Source organism: Fusarium vanettenii, assembly GCF_000151355.1.
Source record: "Fusarium vanettenii 77-13-4 chromosome 4 genomic scaffold NECHAsca_3_chr4_2_0, whole genome shotgun sequence".
Classification (NCBI taxonomy): domain Eukaryota; kingdom Fungi; phylum Ascomycota; class Sordariomycetes; order Hypocreales; family Nectriaceae; genus Fusarium; species Fusarium vanettenii.
In genome coordinates, this window is record NW_003315879.1 from 2,895,241 (window position 1) to 2,913,502 (window position 18,262).

The window sequence follows — 18,262 nt, forward strand, 5'->3', positions numbered from 1 at the left end:
AGGTGAGCGAGACCAATAGCATCGTCGCGATGAGGGGCAGTGCCCAGACTGCCAAGCCTTGGCGGTCTTGGCATCGTTCCCTCCACCTGCGCACTCGGCGTAGCGCACAATTCCAGTACTTGTCACTACACCAATTCTCTTCACAGAGATAAGTACCTCCCGCCTTCGGATACCTGACAATTCTCGCCAAGACCGCCAAGACTTTCCGCTCGCTCTTACCCTCATGCCCAGACTTTTGCGTAAATGTAAAGGGAGCACATCCCCCCCCCCCGGAACTCGATATGAAGGCAACTTCTCTTCTGATCATTTATCAATCTCTCCTCGATCCTCCGCAAAGACATTATTTGATCGCGTTTGAAAAGGCGATCCTTTTGAGCGTATACTCGTTCATATCTTGATGCACATTGGGAACCTTGAGTCTCCCCTCAGCCCCAAAACAACCTTAGCCTCACTCGCTTTTCGCCGTTTGGGCTTGAGCGGTGCGTCATCGGCTTAACAAATACTCCGTGCACAGCACCACACACACACACACACAGACAGAATGTCTCCTCCGGTGCCTGAGCAGCAGCCACAGCAGCCTGGCCAGCAGCAGCAGTCTTCGGCTGTGTCGTCTTCTGGTAGCGCCAGCAACGACTCCAAGTCTGCCACTCCTGCGCCCAGTGCCGCCTCAAACACTTCTCAGAGCAGCGCTGCTCCCTCGACAAGTTCTGATGATAACCTCATCTGCCGATGGAATGCCTGCAGCCAAAAGTTTACCACTCCAGAGTCGCTCTATGTAAGTCTTTGAAACTCAAATGACCCTGCACAGATTGCTGACTTGGTGTAGGAGCACATCTGTGAGCGTCACGTTGGTCGCAAGAGCACCAACAACCTCAACCTGACTTGTCAGTGGAACTCTTGCAGGACCACCACCGTCAAGAGAGACCACATCACTTCGCACATCCGGGTCCATGTGCCCCTGAAGCCTCACAAGTGTGACATGTGCGGCAAGTCTTTCAAGCGACCCCAGGATCTCAAGAAGCATGTCAAGGTAAGCATCATCCCCTGTTCAGTGACGACATCTCACTTACACGACCTAGACTCATGCCGATGACTCTGTCCTTGTCCGGCCATCTCAGGATCCTCAAGGTGGACTCAACTACAGGCCACAGCCTCCCAAGGGTATGTCTCAGCTCGATTCTCCCCCACGGCAGTGGCCATCCCGTTTTCCTTACCTCGAGGCTAATTCGCCTCCAGGCCCCTCTAGCTATTATGACCACAATGGCCAGATGCGAACTAACGCCGCTGCCTTCACCCATCAGGCTGGGCATCCTAGCGGTTACTATGCTCCCCAACCCTCTACCAACTATGGCCTCTATTTCAACCAGCCGCCCATGAACAACGCCCGCACCGAGCACCTTGGCTACAGCGCCGCCCCCGGCGGTTATGATCGAAAGCGCGCTTATGACATGGTCGACGACTTCTTTGGCAGCGCCAAGCGTCGCCAGATTGACCCCTCCTCGTATGCCCAGATTGGCCGCTCCTTGATGCCTCTTCACGGAAACCTGTCCATCCCCAACGGCCCCATGGCCGCCACAGAACAGTACATGCCTCAACCAGCTCCCCCGTCCGCCGTGCACGCTGGCCCTGCTCCCAGCAACCCCCTGGCTCAGCAGTATTATCTCCCCATGCCCAACGCGCGCACGCAGAAGGATCTCATCCACATCGACAACATCCTTGGTCAGATGCAAGACACCATCTACGAGAATGCCAGCCATGCTACTGCTGGCGTTCACGTCCACGGCGAGGGCTTCAACGGCTACCGCAACACTCCTTCGCCTCCTACTTCTCACCGATCACCAGGAGGCATTCCCGTGACAGCCGACGGCTACCAGTCAGTGTCTGCAGCTACCATGGCCTCGCCCCTGACAGCCATCTCCTCCACCGGCACTCCCGCCGTCACTCCTCCCTCTAGCTCCATGTCGTACACTTCCGGCCACTCTCCTAGCCCATCCTCCTCGGGCATGTCTCCTCAGTCTCGCCACGGCTCAACAGCCTCGGTCATGTATCCCACTCTGCCCACAAGCCTCCCTGCAGTTAGCCAGGGCTTCGGTCACTCCGCTACCACCACTCTGGGACCCAGCTTTGAGAGCAACGAGCGCCGTCGCTACTCTGGTGGTATGCTTCAGCGGGCACGAGGACCTCTGCCTCTGCCTCATGAGGATACCAGCGGTGCCTCGACTCCTAAGGCGAGCGAGTCTGCCCTGTCGGTTGGCTCACCATCCTCTGAGTCTGATGTTAGCGACGCGACCCGCGAGCGCGAGGAGCAGTATGACCGATGGCTCGAGAACATGCGAGTCATTGAGACTCTGCGTGAGTATGTCCGAGGACGTCTTGAACGCAAGGAGTATGTTGAGGAGGAGAACCGGCGACCAAGCATTGCGGATGTCATGGATGTTGATCCCAAGAGCCCCAGGGGCCCCATCCGAGAACTGGGTACTCCTCGTGAGGGATCCTCACTGTACCCCATCCTCCGCATGCCTGGTGCCTAGGCTGCTCTCTGATGCGGCTGCTGGTCTTGCTGTATTTGTACTATTTTCCTTGACATTCGGGGACTGCTTGATACGGGTCTTTTTCAATGCAACGTGTCATGACTACATGGTTGGTCTTGATATTGTTGTTAGGTTATGTAGCATTTGTTGCGGTGTGCTGGAACACTCTTGGTTGAAAACCTGGCCTAGCCAGGAGGCTTTACTTGACTTTACGGGTTGGTTATGAGTTCGGTATATTACGCTATGGATGATGATTCCAAGATGCAAAAACACAGTCAGATTCTCGATTTGGTTATATTCTTTCTCTTCTCGGCGGCCACCGTGCCGCTTCTGGACGGCAATGTATCTATGTATTGGATGTCTTGTTTTGGTCGGTGGAGGCTATGACGGTTATGAACATTGGTTGGAAAAGACGGTTCGGATATGGACGTGTAGGAAAACTATCGACATGAATTTCAATCTCGTTGCCGCTGAGGCAGAATACCAAGAAGTGTGTCCAACATGCATGGCTGAGGCTGAAGGTGATGATTGATGGTTGAGCGTAATACGAGATGCCCGATACGAAGTGATTTGTAGATCAGTTGAAAGGATGACCCGAGTTGGATGAAGCAAGACATGGGACAAAAGTGCCTGCAGAGGTAGATTCAGACATGGTTGATGCAGGCTTACTCTGACCAAGCTGCCAAGGGAGCTGAGAGATCTTGTCAGCTCCGCGTCTATCAGGTGGCAGATCCAATGAACAAGAAAATCAACATTCCAACGGGAAAGTCATGCATGAAAGAGGACAAGATGACAGGTTGATTCATCTGAACTGCCACAATGCCGAGAGTTGGGAAGTGGATGCAATGTCGATCATGGATTGCTCGATCTGGAGATTTTGACAGCTGCTAGAAAACGTCACTTTTAGGGAGTACGTGTACTTCTATGGGGCAAATGTTTCCAAGAATAGGAGACTTGCTTGTCGGTGTGTGTATCACTGAGGTCATGTTTGTTTCGTTTGTGATGCTTTGATGGACAAGTTGTTTCTATGGAGTGTTGCATCGCAGACTGACCCACGTGGTGGATGGATATGTACCTTTTTAGCCTACACGGGCCGTCGGCAAGTCAACCTCATAAGAAGAGAGTGGCTATTTCGATTGTATTTCGGCAGTTACTCGAAATGAATGTTACGGACAATAGCAAAGAAGCGAACAAAAAAGACGGTAAATCGTATCAAGAACCAATCGGGCACAAAGTCTGAAACAAAAAGAGGGAAATGAAGCGATCCTCCCCCTAGTGATCGACAAAACGACCGGTGCGGAGGATAACCACGACCCACGGGTTTTTGCATGAAGCGGACCACGCGGGAAGAACAGTGTTTACGTCGATCAGAAAAGAGGCTTGCTTCAAGTAAGATTACGCAGGTGTATGTGTACACTTTATTGAGGACGAGGGTTCGCGTTTGGTGGAGTTGCAACCGTCGGACCTAAATTGATGGAAAAACCCAAAACACAGTCTGGTTCGTGTTTCCCTTGTCAGTGACGTGACCTTGCCAATGCGAGGTCCTTGTCAAATATATAAATGTCTTGTGTTCTCTCCCCTGTTGTTCGAGGTTTGGTCACAGACTCAGGTTTGTCAAGTGATTCATGAAAGAGAATTAGGTCTTGTTCACTGTTTGTTCGACGACACATATACTCAGCTACACACCCCTCAGCCTCTCTTCTCCCATACTTGCATCCTCACCTTTTCCTCTTTCTTCTTATTCTTTCCCAAGAAAAAAACAAGAAAGAAACACAGCAGTAACAGCCTTCATCATGCACTTCTACTCCATCACCGCCCTCTTCATGGCCGTCGTCGCCATCGCAGCACCCGCCAACGAAGTCCAAGAATGCTGCTGCTGCAACATCAACGAACCAGCGATAGTCTGCACCCAACGCGCCCTAAAAGACTGCATCTGTCCTGCCGTCATGTGTCCCGAAGACGCCCCGACTCTCCGGCCCAACTCTCCGACTCCCACCGCTATTGAAAAGCGTCAAGCAGAAGAAGAGACACCAAAGTCGGAACCTTGCTGCTGCTGCAACGCAGGCAGGGGAGCAATCGTATGCACCATCCGAAAGCCGGAAGAGGACCAGACGTGCATGTGTCCCATGGTTCTCTGTCCTTCCGACGCTCCGACCGTGACCGAGGGTCCAGGCGTCGCCAAAGAGACGGGGAACTAGATCCTTTTAATGACCAGGGGGGAAAAGGATGCAACATGAACGCGCTTTTTGGGGATAAATTTCACGCCTTGTATATACTTGAAGGATCCCTTTTTTTCACGTATCGAATAAGGAACATCTTACGTGTTATTCAAATGCAGTCGTCGTGTAACCAAAAGTGAAAAAGCTTGACTATATAAGCTCTTGTTCCCCGCGAGATAAGCTTTGCTCACCTCACTTCACCTCTCTGCACCAACTCAACAACTACAATCACCAAACATGCACTTCTCGTACCTCCTCTTCGCCCTCGTCGGCACAGCCATGGCGGCTCCCCAGCTTGTCGCTCCTCAGTGCTGCTGCTGTAACCTCGCCACCAACAAGTACGAGTGCTTCAACCCTCCCAAGTCGCAGGGTTGCAACTGTCCTGCCGTCATCTGCCCCGAGCCCGCTGCTTCGTGATTTTCTTTCAACTAGAGGTGAGAGAGTGACGCCCGTCGGGTATTATCCCGGTCTAACTAACCGGGAAACAGAAGGGCGTGGAAGCTAGGTGAGACAGTGTTGCAGGTTGTGGGAGGTGTTTCTGACATGGACGGCATCTTTCTGAGGGAGTTGTCAGCTGACAATGTTGTGCTTCTTTATCTCATTGGTTTGCAGAAAAGACTGCATGCTGTATGGTCATAATCAGCACACAGGTCATTAATAAAGCAGCCTACCAGGCCTCAATCCAAGTCATGAAAGTGTCCGTATTCTGTTAGTGACGTCCAACTTGGCGGTTAAATAGTCCATGTTTGGAAGCGCCACCCCTCCAATACATCAGCCAATCAACTCCCTCGCCAACGAGACATGTCGATGGAACAGGCAATCCTACAAATGTAATTGCTCAACAGAATACCCCAAGAATGCCTCAGTCTCAATAAACACCGTCACACAAAAGGAATAAACAAATAGTCATCAATCACATGCATCAACACAGTCAATGCCAAGATAAGAAATTATACACTATCAAATACAGATAGGGAAGCTACTCCAAAAGGGCCGATATGTCGTGTCCCAAGATTCAACCCCACGATAGATTGCTGCTGCCGCCGCTGCTGCTGCGCTGCATGTACAGTGTTTTGCTGGGTCTCGTGTTACCCATCACTTGCCAGAGTGATCCAAGGCCTCGTCCTGTCTCACCGGGGCGCAGTCGCTGCCGCCCACCCTGTTCTCCACCTTTTGTTTCTCCATGTTTTCATATCCTTGTTCTCCTGAGACCTTGGACCAGCTCAGTGGCAGCTCGTGTCCGTGCAAATTGCACATGTGGAAGGGGATAGAGAGGCAAAAGTGTCGTAAGGGAAGGGCCGCCGCTGATGGGTAGCATTGCGAAGATTAGACCGCAGCGTAAACGGGTATATAGTAAACTGGTCATAAAAGTGCCGTCGACTCTCCGGTTGCCTGTGGCAGAACCGGGCCAAAGGGCGGGTTAGTTCGCTGAATTTTTTGCGGGAGATTATCCCAAAAAGAAGAATCGTATTCAAGACTTTGTCGTGACGTGTTGTCGTCCAAGACGGCTTGAAGTTGCATCGCCGGCGACGGTGAAAAAGAGAAGCACGTAAAAGACTTGCATCTCTTATTGGAACTGAGTACGGTCCTTCTCCTTGAGACCGCCGATCTGATCCATGTCGATCGAGTAGAACTGTCCCTTGGCCTCCTTCTCGTAGGCGGGGAGCTGCTCGTCGTTCATGGGCTCAAGACCGACAGCCGAGTTGTCGCCAACCCGGACGACGAGAACACGACCGCTCTTTGGTCGGCCCTGGTCATCCTGCTCATCAGGGAAAGTGATGTGGATCTCGGGAACATTGTCGGGAGAGTAGGGAGGCGAGTTGGGGTTGGCAAGCATGGGGTGGCCATTCTTGTTGATGACGAAGACGCTGGAGCGGCCATTGTGCGTCGTCTCAATGGTGAGGCCTCGGTGGTTGGCCATGCGCTTGGTGTTGCTGTCGTAGTACGAGGGAAGACCATCCTCCTCGTCGTGGACAGGCTGCATCTGCTTCTGGCGACGAGCGCGGCGGAACAGAAAGAGGATCGAAACCAGGATCAGGCCGAGGAAGACCAGACCGAGAAGTCCGAGCATCATGTTGATCAGTGTGTCGTCCGAGCCATCAGAGTCCGGGGGTGCGGAGGAGGTCCGGGCAAGGAGGTTGTGAAGGGAAGGCATCGTGAATAAAGTTGGGGTCGTAACGTTATGACGATGACAATGATAATTGAGTTTCGTGATAGTCAATGAGGGCTCCGGTGTACAAAAGAATGAGTGACGGGCCGTTAAAGTCTATAATTCAAAAATGTCAGTAAGCCCATACAAGCTGCGAGGAGATAGCCGAGAGCCATCGGTGAGTGCGAGCGAGAATTGTCATTCTTCCCGGGTGTGAAGCCCATCTGCAACGCATCATCCAATACAGGAGCCAACCCCCATTCCCTATCATGGTCGGAAGAGCCATCGAGGCTTGCCGGGCAATGCGAACCGGCCAAACCGAACGAGTTCCCTCCTACCAATTCAATGCATGCCATGACGTGTTGCAGAAAAGACCCCTCAAAACAGAACATCGAGCATAATAGAGGTGGCAGGTGGAGGGTCAGATGGGGCATAGGAGACGTACGCCAGGGAGAGGATATCGCCAATAGTCGGTTGGTGAATGCCTGGCTGGGAACCTCGGAAAGGGAGGTGGTTGGTGGTGTTGGCCTAGTTTGGTAAGGAAGGGAGGTTGGGGTGTAAAAGACTGGACGGATATCAGCTGAAAGAGTGAAGCTGATGATCCAAAGGAGGGGGGATTGCAAAAAACAAAGATGTACAACAGGAGCAAAAAACTATGCCGTTGACGGGAATCACGAAACAGCCCGCGAGGATTGGGTTGGAAGAGAAAGAAGAACAAGAGAAGGGCGGATTTCGGTTGGGGGAGTAGGCCATAGATGAAAAGAACAGGGGACTACCACGGAAATGAGGCCGGACCAGGGTGCAGGCAGTAGCAGGCGCTGGAGAGGCGTTGGATGGGCGCTAGGGCCACTGTTTCCTTGGTCCATCTCAGGGGCACCGCCGCTGTAATTGGCCGCTAAGCCAACTGGGCGTTGGCGTGCTGGCCCTGCTGGGGCCTGAGAGTGCTGCAAGCACCGGACAAGCACTGCGTTCTGCTCGTGTGGTCCTTCCATGTCTTTTTTCGCTCCTGGTGCGGGGCGCCACCGTCGAGCGGTGGGATGGCGAGCCAATGGCGTATCGAGGAGCGACACCAAGGGTCCGCTTCCATCCACATGGATGTGAATGTGGATGGCACGTCGTTCTCAAGGTGGGCTTCCATCCATGGCCATGGCCATGACCATGGTCAACTGTGACTCGCGCAGGCACCTGAGCTTCTCATTCTCTCTTGGTTCCAACATCACCCTCTCAAGGCCAGCCCTTGTCCCCTGTATCTGGCCTGTTCTAGCGCTGGAGGGGTCAGCTGGGATTCGCTGCCAGCTTCCCTGTAGGCGCGCGCTTCATTGGCTACAGCCGTTGGTCCAAGACTCCGCTTTCCCCTGCCAAGCCCTCCAAAGCCACGGTGCCTTGGTGCATTGCTGGTGGAGCTGCCCGTTTTGAGAGACCAGCACCGAAGACGACCTCCATACGACCACCAACACGTACCTGTGCCTATCGATAAGCAGCAGAGACTTGCTCATCACTCACTGGATTGGATCGAATTCTTCAAGTCAAGGGTCAGCTGCTGAAAAGGGCCTAGAGCCCACACGAGCGTGGCGAGCATGAGAGCGAATCTCGGCTGCTCGACAAGACGCCAATGCAAGGTACGAGCGCTATCACACAATGACAGGGACGTTTGGTTCGGTTGCGTGAACAAAGGAAAGCCTCTTGGATGAAAGCGAAGCGCCGCACCACGACGAATCCGCCTTTGTTCGCATACATTGCCTGGCATCGCCACTTCCTCCCCGCAGGAGGTGTCGTAAGAAATAAGCCGCTCAGCCTGGTACACGCGTTCGACAATCCTCTGTTTCTATTTCTAGCGTTACGATGCGATGGACGAACGCAAAGGGAAGGACGCACGGTTCCCAACAACAAGCCTCATCCATGTGCAAGCAATCGAAAAAGGGACGCAATCAGTTGTTTCCATCAAGTCCTTTGTCTGTCGCTTGTCCGCCTTCATCTTGTGTGGAACCAATGTCCTCGCATTATCCATGCCCATTTTCGCCATCAGGAGACCCGGCAGCCCTCCTTTTCCCTCGATCCCTTTCATTGTTGACGGGCACCCGGACCAAGAAATAAATGGCACACTGCAGGTAGGCAATAAGACCTTTGCCGGGCTATATAGTTATAACTTAGACTAAAATAAATAAATATAAATATAAATTATATAAATTATATTCTAATGTCTATATGAATTCTTAGATTTACAATCATAAGCCTTTTATGCTGTGATTCAGCAGATTAAATACTTGCGAAGTGTGCCATTTTTTATTTTTTTTTCTTGGACCACTAGACGGGCTAGAAGACTGGGTCTCTGGCACATCATCCGCCCTGATCCGGCAGGCATGGATTCTCTCGCCTCTGCCCGACTTTCCTTTTGCCTGACCGCTAGCCGTAGAGAAAACTTCGCCCTGAGAGGAGCATCGACATCACCCCACATGCTTCGCGATCAAAGCACGCCATCCGTTGTTCCTGCGTGCTTCTTCTCTGCAGGGCCAACACATATGGCGGAACCACGCATGGAGCCTCTACCACCTTGACCACATCACCAACTATGCTCCAGTAAACCAAGTCTGTCAGCCCGGCGGTGTAGTGCTCACATAAGACGTTGACGCTGGAGAATGAGCGATATCCCGACGACCGAGGTCCGTTGGCTTCAGCCCTTGGAATTGCTCCCCAAGATTGCCTCCCTCTCGCTTCTTTTCTTACCCTGTTCTCTCCTCGTTCTTTCATCTATCAACAGAAGGTCTACCATTCAAGTGAATGACGACTGTTGACCTTCATCGTCGAACCAATTCTGCCGGACCAGCCATGCCAGTGCATTGCGAGTCGTGGACATTGAGGTCCCTCTACACACTTCTCGGTGCTGCTGCTCGAAACTGTTGTCGGTTCGAAGGCGACACAAAGTCGAACCCGTTCCCGGAACCAAACATCTCCCCCACAAGAGGTGCACGAGACGCAACCTCCCGATGAACATGAACAGTTCATCACTCACCGATGCAGCAGATGAGTGGATAAGACAGCGAGCGGCAGATTGAGCTTCGTCGGCCGAGCCGTACAACCTGGCCAAACAACAACGGCTCATTTGATCCGCCAGAAGTGTGAGGCCTTCAATCGAACCATCGAGGATGCGCCTGGTGAACGTCAAATCGGGTCTGAGTGGTTCAGGTTTCTTGTGTGCGGCATGTCAACGTTCGACGGAAGGAATGCAAGACAAGACCATCCTCTCGGTGCGTCTCGTCCCAGGCGGTGAACGGCAAAGTGAAACATGTCCACACCACAACAGACACTGTTTGCCTTACTTCTAGCCTGTCAATGACATCGGGATCTCTGATGCGGCAACCGTTGAATCTTGGTGCATCGTGGTATCGGGCCTCTGTCGAGGAGGTCGTGGAAGCCAAAGCCCAAAGGCGACACGCTGTGTGACGAGATCAACTGGGCAGAATCATCATCAGCGTTCAACCTCGGATCACCTACTGTCTCTTCTTGTTGCCAGCAAAAGTCGGGCCACTTGGATGAATGAACGGCAAGAGTGCGCAGCGTCCAACATGACCAATGTGTCGTCAGGTTGACGGTAAGAAATCCCGGCAGCGTTCCAGAGGGATCTTTAAGAACACATTCTGCGAGGACATGCAGGTGCTCACTTGCTAGGCAACGCGTGGACTGGGTCGACTCAGCTCTCCCTTGCGTTCCCAGCTCTTGGCTAGGGGGGCAGATCAGTGCATCATTTTCCCGAACACAAGTCAGTGTCTAATGGCGGTCTGTACAATGTGTTCAACCTGGACGGGCATCTCGGGGTGGGAAACTGCATAAAGATTGTTTGTTTCGTGTCGGTTGCTATTTTGGACTGATTGCCTTGGTGTAAGATACTCTAACGGTGATACTCTACAGTCGCTGTTCGAATCGGATCGCGTCCGTTCCCGCTATTGGACGAGATACCACGACGAAATGTGAAGAAATGGGTGTCGTGGCGATGCGCAATCAGCCGTCCCGCGTTCGTTCAACGCGCTCGTGCTCAGGCCTCCTTTTCCAGGCCAGGCCAGGCCAGGTGGTCTCGGGCTTGTCCTTTGTTTTCCTGAGGGCGCCGAGACAGTCGGCAGAGACCCACAGTCTGCAATTCGCGAATGTGTCAACACTGCCATGGTGTAGGTTTCCAGGAGGCGGCGCATCCCGTCATGACCTAGTGTTGAGAAGCGGAGAAGAAGGGAAGCAAGCGTGAAGGGAAGCAATTGTCACTGCAAGGGAAGCGCAGGGAAAGGGCCGAGAAAGGAAGCCATCTGACCACATCTCGGCGAGCCAACTTGCTGGCAACTGAGTCTGAGGTAGCGCCTTGCTGTCAAGGCACCGCACACCTATGTCAGCAAGTACGAAGCCACCAAGGGAACATGGACGGTGGATCAAAAGTCATGGATCTTTTCACTGGATTTTAGAGTGGCGCTCACAATTCCATTCTCCAGGGAACGAGATGGAGGTCTCGGCCCAAGACATTAAATCGAATGCGCGCTGGAGATTGATTACCCGGTATCAACATCTGGAACACCTGGGGATTCCATGATGTAGGGTAGGAAGGTCTTGATGCGGTGGTAAAGGGTCACGGTGTATATGTGCATTTTGGGCTCGTCATGGTTCAGATAGACTAGATACAGGTGTCCTTTTGAATTACTTCTATGAAGTCGTTTCCTCATGATTTACGGCATGATGCAAACAGAAAAGCCAAAGTCACCTCAGCGACTCCCTGATCAGGATACGGTTAACCACGGGCAAAAAAAGCTAAGCCGAACAGGGTTTAGTTGGGAAAGTTAGTCTGCACGATCTGGGTCTAGCCAGGAGGGGCCGCCCGTCTTGGCTTGCGGCCCTGAATTGGGGCTTGAGCAATGGAAGTTTCTCAAGCCCAACACCGTTTAACAGCCAGGACACGGATACTCTGTGCGCCATTGTCACGATGCGTGTGCGTCTTGTATCAAGAGGTTGAGAAATGGTAGACGCGATATGATATATCATCAATGACACCGAGAAATACAGGAATCAGCCCATGAAAAGGGCCTTTTTCTTCATGACCTACGGCATAAGCGTCAGGCATCCGCCTCAACTTCATCAAGACCAGTCTGTTGAGAGACGGCACCGAAAGAGTTCAGTACAAGTGTCATACCCGATATGAAGCATCCCGTCTTCAAAATCACGCACATGAGCATCGCGGTTCGTACAACGCTCGGGAGATCCGAGGCCCCCTCATTGTGCCAAGTAGCGAGGCAGCACCAAGACAGGCAAGCAGCCAGCCAGAGGGGTTCATGTGCTGTTGCTGTTGCAGCCCGACGAGGAGAGTCGAGACAAAGATTGACGCAGCGGCAGATTGGTCGGCAGAGCAATTGGTAGATACCCAGACAAGTCTACACCGTGCCCCATCTGGGTGCTGTGTCGACGAGGCACAATACAATATACACCGACCAGACGCGGATGGCGTGCAGGTTTATTGTTGGGGAGACATGCCATCCTGCGCCATCTGGGCCAGAGAGGGGTTTAAGCTTTTAGCACAACGAGGATAAAGGCGTCCCTTGTCTTGTTTCCCTCCCCGTTCGAACCGGTTGCGTCTACCTAGGAAGCGCGTTGTGTGTGCCCGCATAGATAGATCGCAGCCTTTCACCGGTTTATCACAGCAACCATCTACGGATTATCGTCTGGACGAATGTGAAATACTGGGGCAATTCATCTGCCTCCCTGATCATCCCCAGCTCAATATCGACACTAAGGCAGGATTTCCCTCCCTGCTCGAGATTAACCCTTGTCGACAGTAACCTCGAGGTTGTCCCCCCCCTCTTCTTCCCCCCCATTACGGAGGTCTATCTCAAAAGTTTTGTCCTGGCCCTCAAGCCACACAAATACACGAGCCAATCAGAGGCCATTTTCCAAGCACAGTTACATCGGTACTTATGGTCCTCTTTCTTTGCTTTTGAAGCCCCTATCTTCTAAGGATATAGCTCTCTAAGCTTCACTAGATTTCCCCCTGGGCTCCAATAGCCCTCCCTATAGCTTTAGGGAGTAAGTAACTGAAAAGATTTGCTCCAAAGTACCTCAGGTACCGACAGGGATAAGCGGCCTTGGCGCTATTAGCTCCTGGACAAAACTTTTGAGAGAGACCTCCGTACCTTACCAACCTTGGGGAGGCTCGTCCTTAAACCACACAGACGTCGGCGCGCTATCGACCTTGTCTCGCCCGTCATTCCCCATCATTCCTTTGCAGACAGGACTGCACACGAGGTTTCTCCCTTAGCTGGAGGGCCAAACGTTTCGCGGGCCCTTTTCTCTTGCTCTTCTTGTCGCGCACCGTGCCCTGCATTCCGACCCTGGTGTGCGACCTTGAGGCTTGCCCTTGTTTCGCTGGCCCGCGGCCGACTACATGTAAAACTGCCCCTACGCCCCCAAAGCTGTCGTTTGCCGCTCTCACCCTCACCTCCCCCTCCTCTCCAAGATTTTCTCGTCGAAGCTTGGTTTGTTGTGTCTGTCGACTCGTTAATTTACTTGATCCGTCCTCTTTGTTAATTACTTTACTACCTCTAATAATCTCGCCCGCTTCTCTGCCCATTTTCACTTTCTTCTCTCGCCCCATACTTACTCGATAAACTCTTTGTTTAGAACATTTCAACCCCTCCGATCGAAGCCACCGTTGATATCTGACCGAAACCTTTACTGTCTAATAGACGTCCGTCCGAACAGAACCACCAAAACTTCCTTTGTACATCTGGCTTCAGTCACACTTTTCTGCACACTACCTTGCCTCGGAGAAGAAGAAAAAAACCCTACTCTGCACATGTCGCTACATCCCTCGGCTTCATTTGTCAACTGAATAATTCCCCAACAAGACCTTGTCGGCTCTCCACCCTTCGTCGGCACATGCTCGCTCCGGGACTTTCAAGGATCCTGTTGCATTCCTAAACATACAACAACACACAAAACGCACGCGACATTACACACGCCCACATATACGGCACGCGGCAGAAAGGACTGCGCACCGTTTTACTCTACCTTTGGATCTTGGTTTCCAGGGTATTCCTGTTCATTTTGCTTGTATACACATCCAGCTCCTCCCGCCCCAACAGCACCACCACCCCCGGGAAACCGAATTGGGGTACATCTTGGAAGCAGTCTCATACACACTCTTGGGTCCCGTCGCAAAAAAGCTTCACCACAAATACCTTAATCTTTATTGTAAGTCACGGCACAGGCACCAAAGCTAATATCCTGCCACATTTCCTTCCCGCCCTTAACCCACGAAAGGCAAGAATTGGCCCATTTTTGCCGGGGAAAGCTTGCTTTCATTCTATGTCCGGATTTTGAATATAAAATCCCCCCTGTCCCTCTCCCTCAGCCTTACCCACTCTTGACCCCCCATCTTTTTTTCGCCTCCACATTATTTGTACTTTGCTCCAACCAGATACTGGATTGTGCTGACTGAGCTCTAGCTTGGTCGTCTGAGATCAAGCAAGCACCTACCCATCATCACTTGTTCGATAACAACTGCCGCCTTGTTCAACTACGGCATCTCTTGACACACAAGTCCCGGTCGTTACCATACAACACTCATACCTTGATCCAACATCCGTCTCATCGTCTCGGACCCGGTATCTAATACAGGTATCCGTATCTAATCCGTTAGGCCCTGATCGTCCCTCCATCTCCATCGGTCGGACACACAACTTGCAGCGTGGCCCTTGAAAGCCAAGGCACCCCAGCACCATCTGCCGCTCCATCCACCTCGCTACACCCTCGCCTCCCTTGCGCTAAGACGCCAGACACCGGACCCCAGCACCCACTCGACTCCTGTCCCCTCGGAGTGCAACCCCAAACACGCCTAGAGCGAGGTCCGACACCGCACTGAGTCCAGTACGAGAATCCATCTGTACTGTACCTAACCCTGAGTTGCTTCTTGATCAACGAGACAATTCAATTATCCTCACTCGTTCTACTTCATCATCGTTGATATGGACCAAACCATGGCTAGCTCTTTTCAGGTACGTCTTTGCTCTTCTTTACCCGAAACTTCATTTATGCACATGGCATTCCTCGTCCTCTCCACCCTCATGTCCCATTCCTCGTCCTGCCCGTGCCCGTGCCCTGCCGTCAGCGCCTTGGCTCAAAGCCCTGGGCCAGGGAGTGCGACGTCAGAGGTGCTCGTGTGTCTCAACCAGATGCGACAGGCTAGCGCACGTCCGGATTCGCTACCACGTCGAGTCTGCGCTGCGACCAAAAAAACGATGGCCGACGCTGTCCCCCATAATATTGGATGCACACCAAAACTCAAACCTTGAAAAGCACACATCATCATCATATCCCATCACGACGAGTTCTTTGTTTTGTCTGAGGAATTGGCTAGGAACTGCTTACTGACATTGTCTCTTCGTCTTTGATAGCCCAGGAGACGCCTCGGTGGCTCTACCAATCTCGGCACCATGCCCGCCCAGACCAACGACAGGCAGCCGACTCAATCCATCTCTGTGCCCTACACGGCCGACGGCTCGGCCAGCAGCATTTGGGCTTATCATGGTAGGTGTCTTCCCGTGGCCGCGATACATCTTTCGTCGCTGGTCCTCTTCACTCTATCTGCCCCGCTCTAGATCCCACGTGTACTGACTCCTAGCTCTAGCTGTCGATGATACCCCTGCCGGCTCCAGCGCTGGAGCGCGGAACGCGAACACTCGAACCCGACCCGCGAACGCTGCAACCCGACATGCAAACTCTGGGACCCGGAACATGAGCTCTGATGACTGGCGGTCAGGCTCTAGCTGGGGGATGGGAATGCCACGATCGACGGGCTCGCCGCGCGACGAAGGAGCCATCGGCAGCAGCATCAACCACAGCACCAACGTGTTCGATGGCTACGATGACACATCAATCCAAGAGACCACCAGCATGTCATTCAGAAGGCGCAGTCCTCAGGAAAACTCCTACATGGACTCGATCAGCAGCTTTGGCATAGCACGGGACTCGACTGGCCCTGCTCAACGACAGGCTCAATCACCTGCCAACATGTTCAGCCACGCCCATACCCAAGGACACACTCCAAGCAACTCAATTCAGTCTCAGCGGCCAATCCCAACGCATTCCTCCTCATTCCAGCATCAGTCAACCAACAGCCGGGCCTTCAACTCCAACAGGCAGCAAATGAGTGAAGACCTCTCTTTGGAGTTCACTCGCCGGTTGACGATGGACGACAATTCAGTTTCCTCCATGGTCAACGTAGGCCGGTCAACCTTCAACCCGGCCTCGCAGCCTTTTGAGGTGAGGTCCGGGAGCAACGGCATCGACCAGTCCCAAGACCAGTTGGTCACACATCTGAACTCTCAGCTCCATGGCATCAACAGGTCATCCATTGATCGCATCCCCACCACACAGAACCCTCGCCCAGAGCCAGCAAGAAGTTCCGGAGTCTACATGGGGAATGCGGACGTGTTGAGCGTTTTGTATGGTATTCCAAGATCGGGTTTCAGTGGCGATCATGACCGGATGCCTGGAAACCAGAACCAGTATTCATCTACGATCCAGTATCCACCTACGACCCCCTACAACCAGAGCGCCATGTCGGCGTACTACCAGCCGTACTACGATCCACTCGCCCAAACTGTCCGTCCCACCATGGTCACCGGCTATGGCCTACCGAATCTGCCTGCCGGATACCAGCTGCCTGGAAATGTCCCCGTCCCCATACAGCCATATCCAACTACCGACCCCGGTAGGGAACGTCGCAGCACCGTTCTCAACGACTTCCGCAATCGCCAGAGGAACAGGCAACAGTTCACACTCAGTCAGATATATGGCCATATCGTTGAGTTCAGCGGAGACCAGCAAGGTTCCAGGTTCGTGCAGAGCCAGATCGACACCGCCAACAGTGACGAAAAGGACCGAATCTTCCGAGAGATCGAGCCGAACGCAGTTCAGCTCATGAAAGACTTGTTTGGCAACTATGTTATCCAGAAGTTCTTTGATCATGGCAGCCAGGTGCAGAAGAGCATCCTTGCCGACAAGATGAAGGGCAGAATGGTGGACATGTCGATGCAGATGTACTCCTGCCGGGTGGTTCAGAAGGCAATGGACCATATCCTCGTCAACCAGCAAGCGGAACTTGTCCAGGAGTTGCAGCCTAGGATTATCGAGGTGATCAAGGACGAACACGGGAACCATGTTGTTCAGAAGATCATTCAGCTGGTACCCAGGGAACACATTGACTTCATCATGGATGTTTTCAAGGGCCGTGTGAGAGAATTTGCCTCTCACAACTACGGATGCCGCGTCATTCAGAGAATTCTCGAATATGGTTCGGAGGAAGACAAGCTCACATTTCTGGAAGAGCTGCACAACTCATGGAAGTTTCTGTTCAACGACCAGTTCGGCAATTACGTGGCTCAACACATCCTCGACAAGGGTGAGGCCAAGGACCGGGATCGGATTTATACGATGGTCATGTCCCAAATCTTGACTCTGTCGAGACAGAAGCAAGCATCAAATGTGGTTGAAAAGTGCATCCACACCTGTACTCCTCAACAGCGATCCGAGATCTACAAGGTGATGACCACAGTGTGTGAGGACGGATCAATGCCACTGCAGCAGCTGATGTCTGATCAATTTGGAAATTATGTGATTCGTAAGTTCACACGCCCTAGAAAATGTCAGTGTATTCTAACCATGCGCAGAGAAACTTTTGTTTACAGCCGACCCTGCAGAGAAGGAAGCGCTCAGGGACAAGGTCCGACCTATGCTCGATGAAATGAAGCAGAATGCCACGACAAGACAGATTGAGGCCATCACCAAGCTCCTTGATGATGAGAGCGGAAGCGAAACAATCACGACCCCTGCTACTACGCCGGCCTCAACCCCGAGCGCAACACCGGCGTTGAATACAGCAAGCGGTCTTCACGTCGATGTGAACTCGTCGACACCAACACCCGTCTTGACGAATGAGTCCAACAGCCCACAGAGCAGTGGTCCACCCAGCACCAACGCCAGTGCTTTTGGTGGCCTTGGCGGTGACGATACAGACAAGTTGGGAAACGAGGCAAGGCCAGTGCAAGTGCGAGACAATGAAGCCTGAGTGGTTTTGGAAGTGGAAGCGACAGGGAGTATCAATTTGGTGTGTGATGAAGAATAAAGCAAAGCATAGATGGCGTTCAAGATGCTGGAGACATATAGTTATGAGATGGGCAGGTTGGGAATGGAAGCGAGAAACGGCATTGCGGGTGTATCATCACATTGGGGAACTGAATAGATGGGATGGGATGGGATGGGATGGCTGGCTCTGGGAATGCAATGAAAGGAATGCCGGCCGGAAAGCGATAATAGGAGGGCCGCAGAACATGAGG

The 18,262-nt window shown here is 52.6% G+C and overlaps 4 protein-coding genes across 4 annotated transcripts; 3 read left to right on the top strand and 1 right to left on the bottom strand.

Annotated features, from left to right (window-relative positions):
- Positions 1-362: 362 nt before the first annotated feature.
- NECHADRAFT_60425 (uncharacterized protein) lies at positions 363-3,019 on the top strand. Its single transcript, XM_003051823.1, has 4 exons — positions 363-775; positions 827-1,030; positions 1,080-1,161; positions 1,237-3,019. Exons 1-4 carry the CDS (start codon positions 542-544, stop codon positions 2,529-2,531), a joined length of 1,815 nt encoding a protein of 604 aa, XP_003051869.1. The 5' UTR covers positions 363-541; the 3' UTR covers positions 2,532-3,019.
- Positions 3,020-4,139: 1,120 nt separating this feature from the next.
- NECHADRAFT_102587 (uncharacterized protein) lies at positions 4,140-4,861 on the top strand. The gene has a single exon (XM_003051824.1). It carries the CDS (start codon positions 4,325-4,327, stop codon positions 4,727-4,729), a length of 405 nt encoding a protein of 134 aa, XP_003051870.1. The 5' UTR covers positions 4,140-4,324; the 3' UTR covers positions 4,730-4,861.
- Positions 4,862-6,317: 1,456 nt separating this feature from the next.
- On the bottom strand, positions 6,318-6,824 carry NECHADRAFT_79391 (uncharacterized protein; the record flags this gene model as incomplete). Its single annotated transcript, XM_003052285.1, has 1 exon — positions 6,318-6,824. The coding sequence occupies one exon, from the start codon at positions 6,822-6,824 to the stop codon at positions 6,318-6,320; it is 507 nt and encodes a 168-aa protein (XP_003052331.1).
- Positions 6,825-16,484: 9,660 nt separating this feature from the next.
- On the top strand, positions 16,485-17,669 carry NECHADRAFT_38196 (uncharacterized protein; the record flags this gene model as incomplete). Its single annotated transcript, XM_003051825.1, has 1 exon — positions 16,485-17,669. The coding sequence occupies one exon, from the start codon at positions 16,485-16,487 to the stop codon at positions 17,667-17,669; it is 1,185 nt and encodes a 394-aa protein (XP_003051871.1).
- Positions 17,670-18,262: the final 593 nt, after the last annotated feature.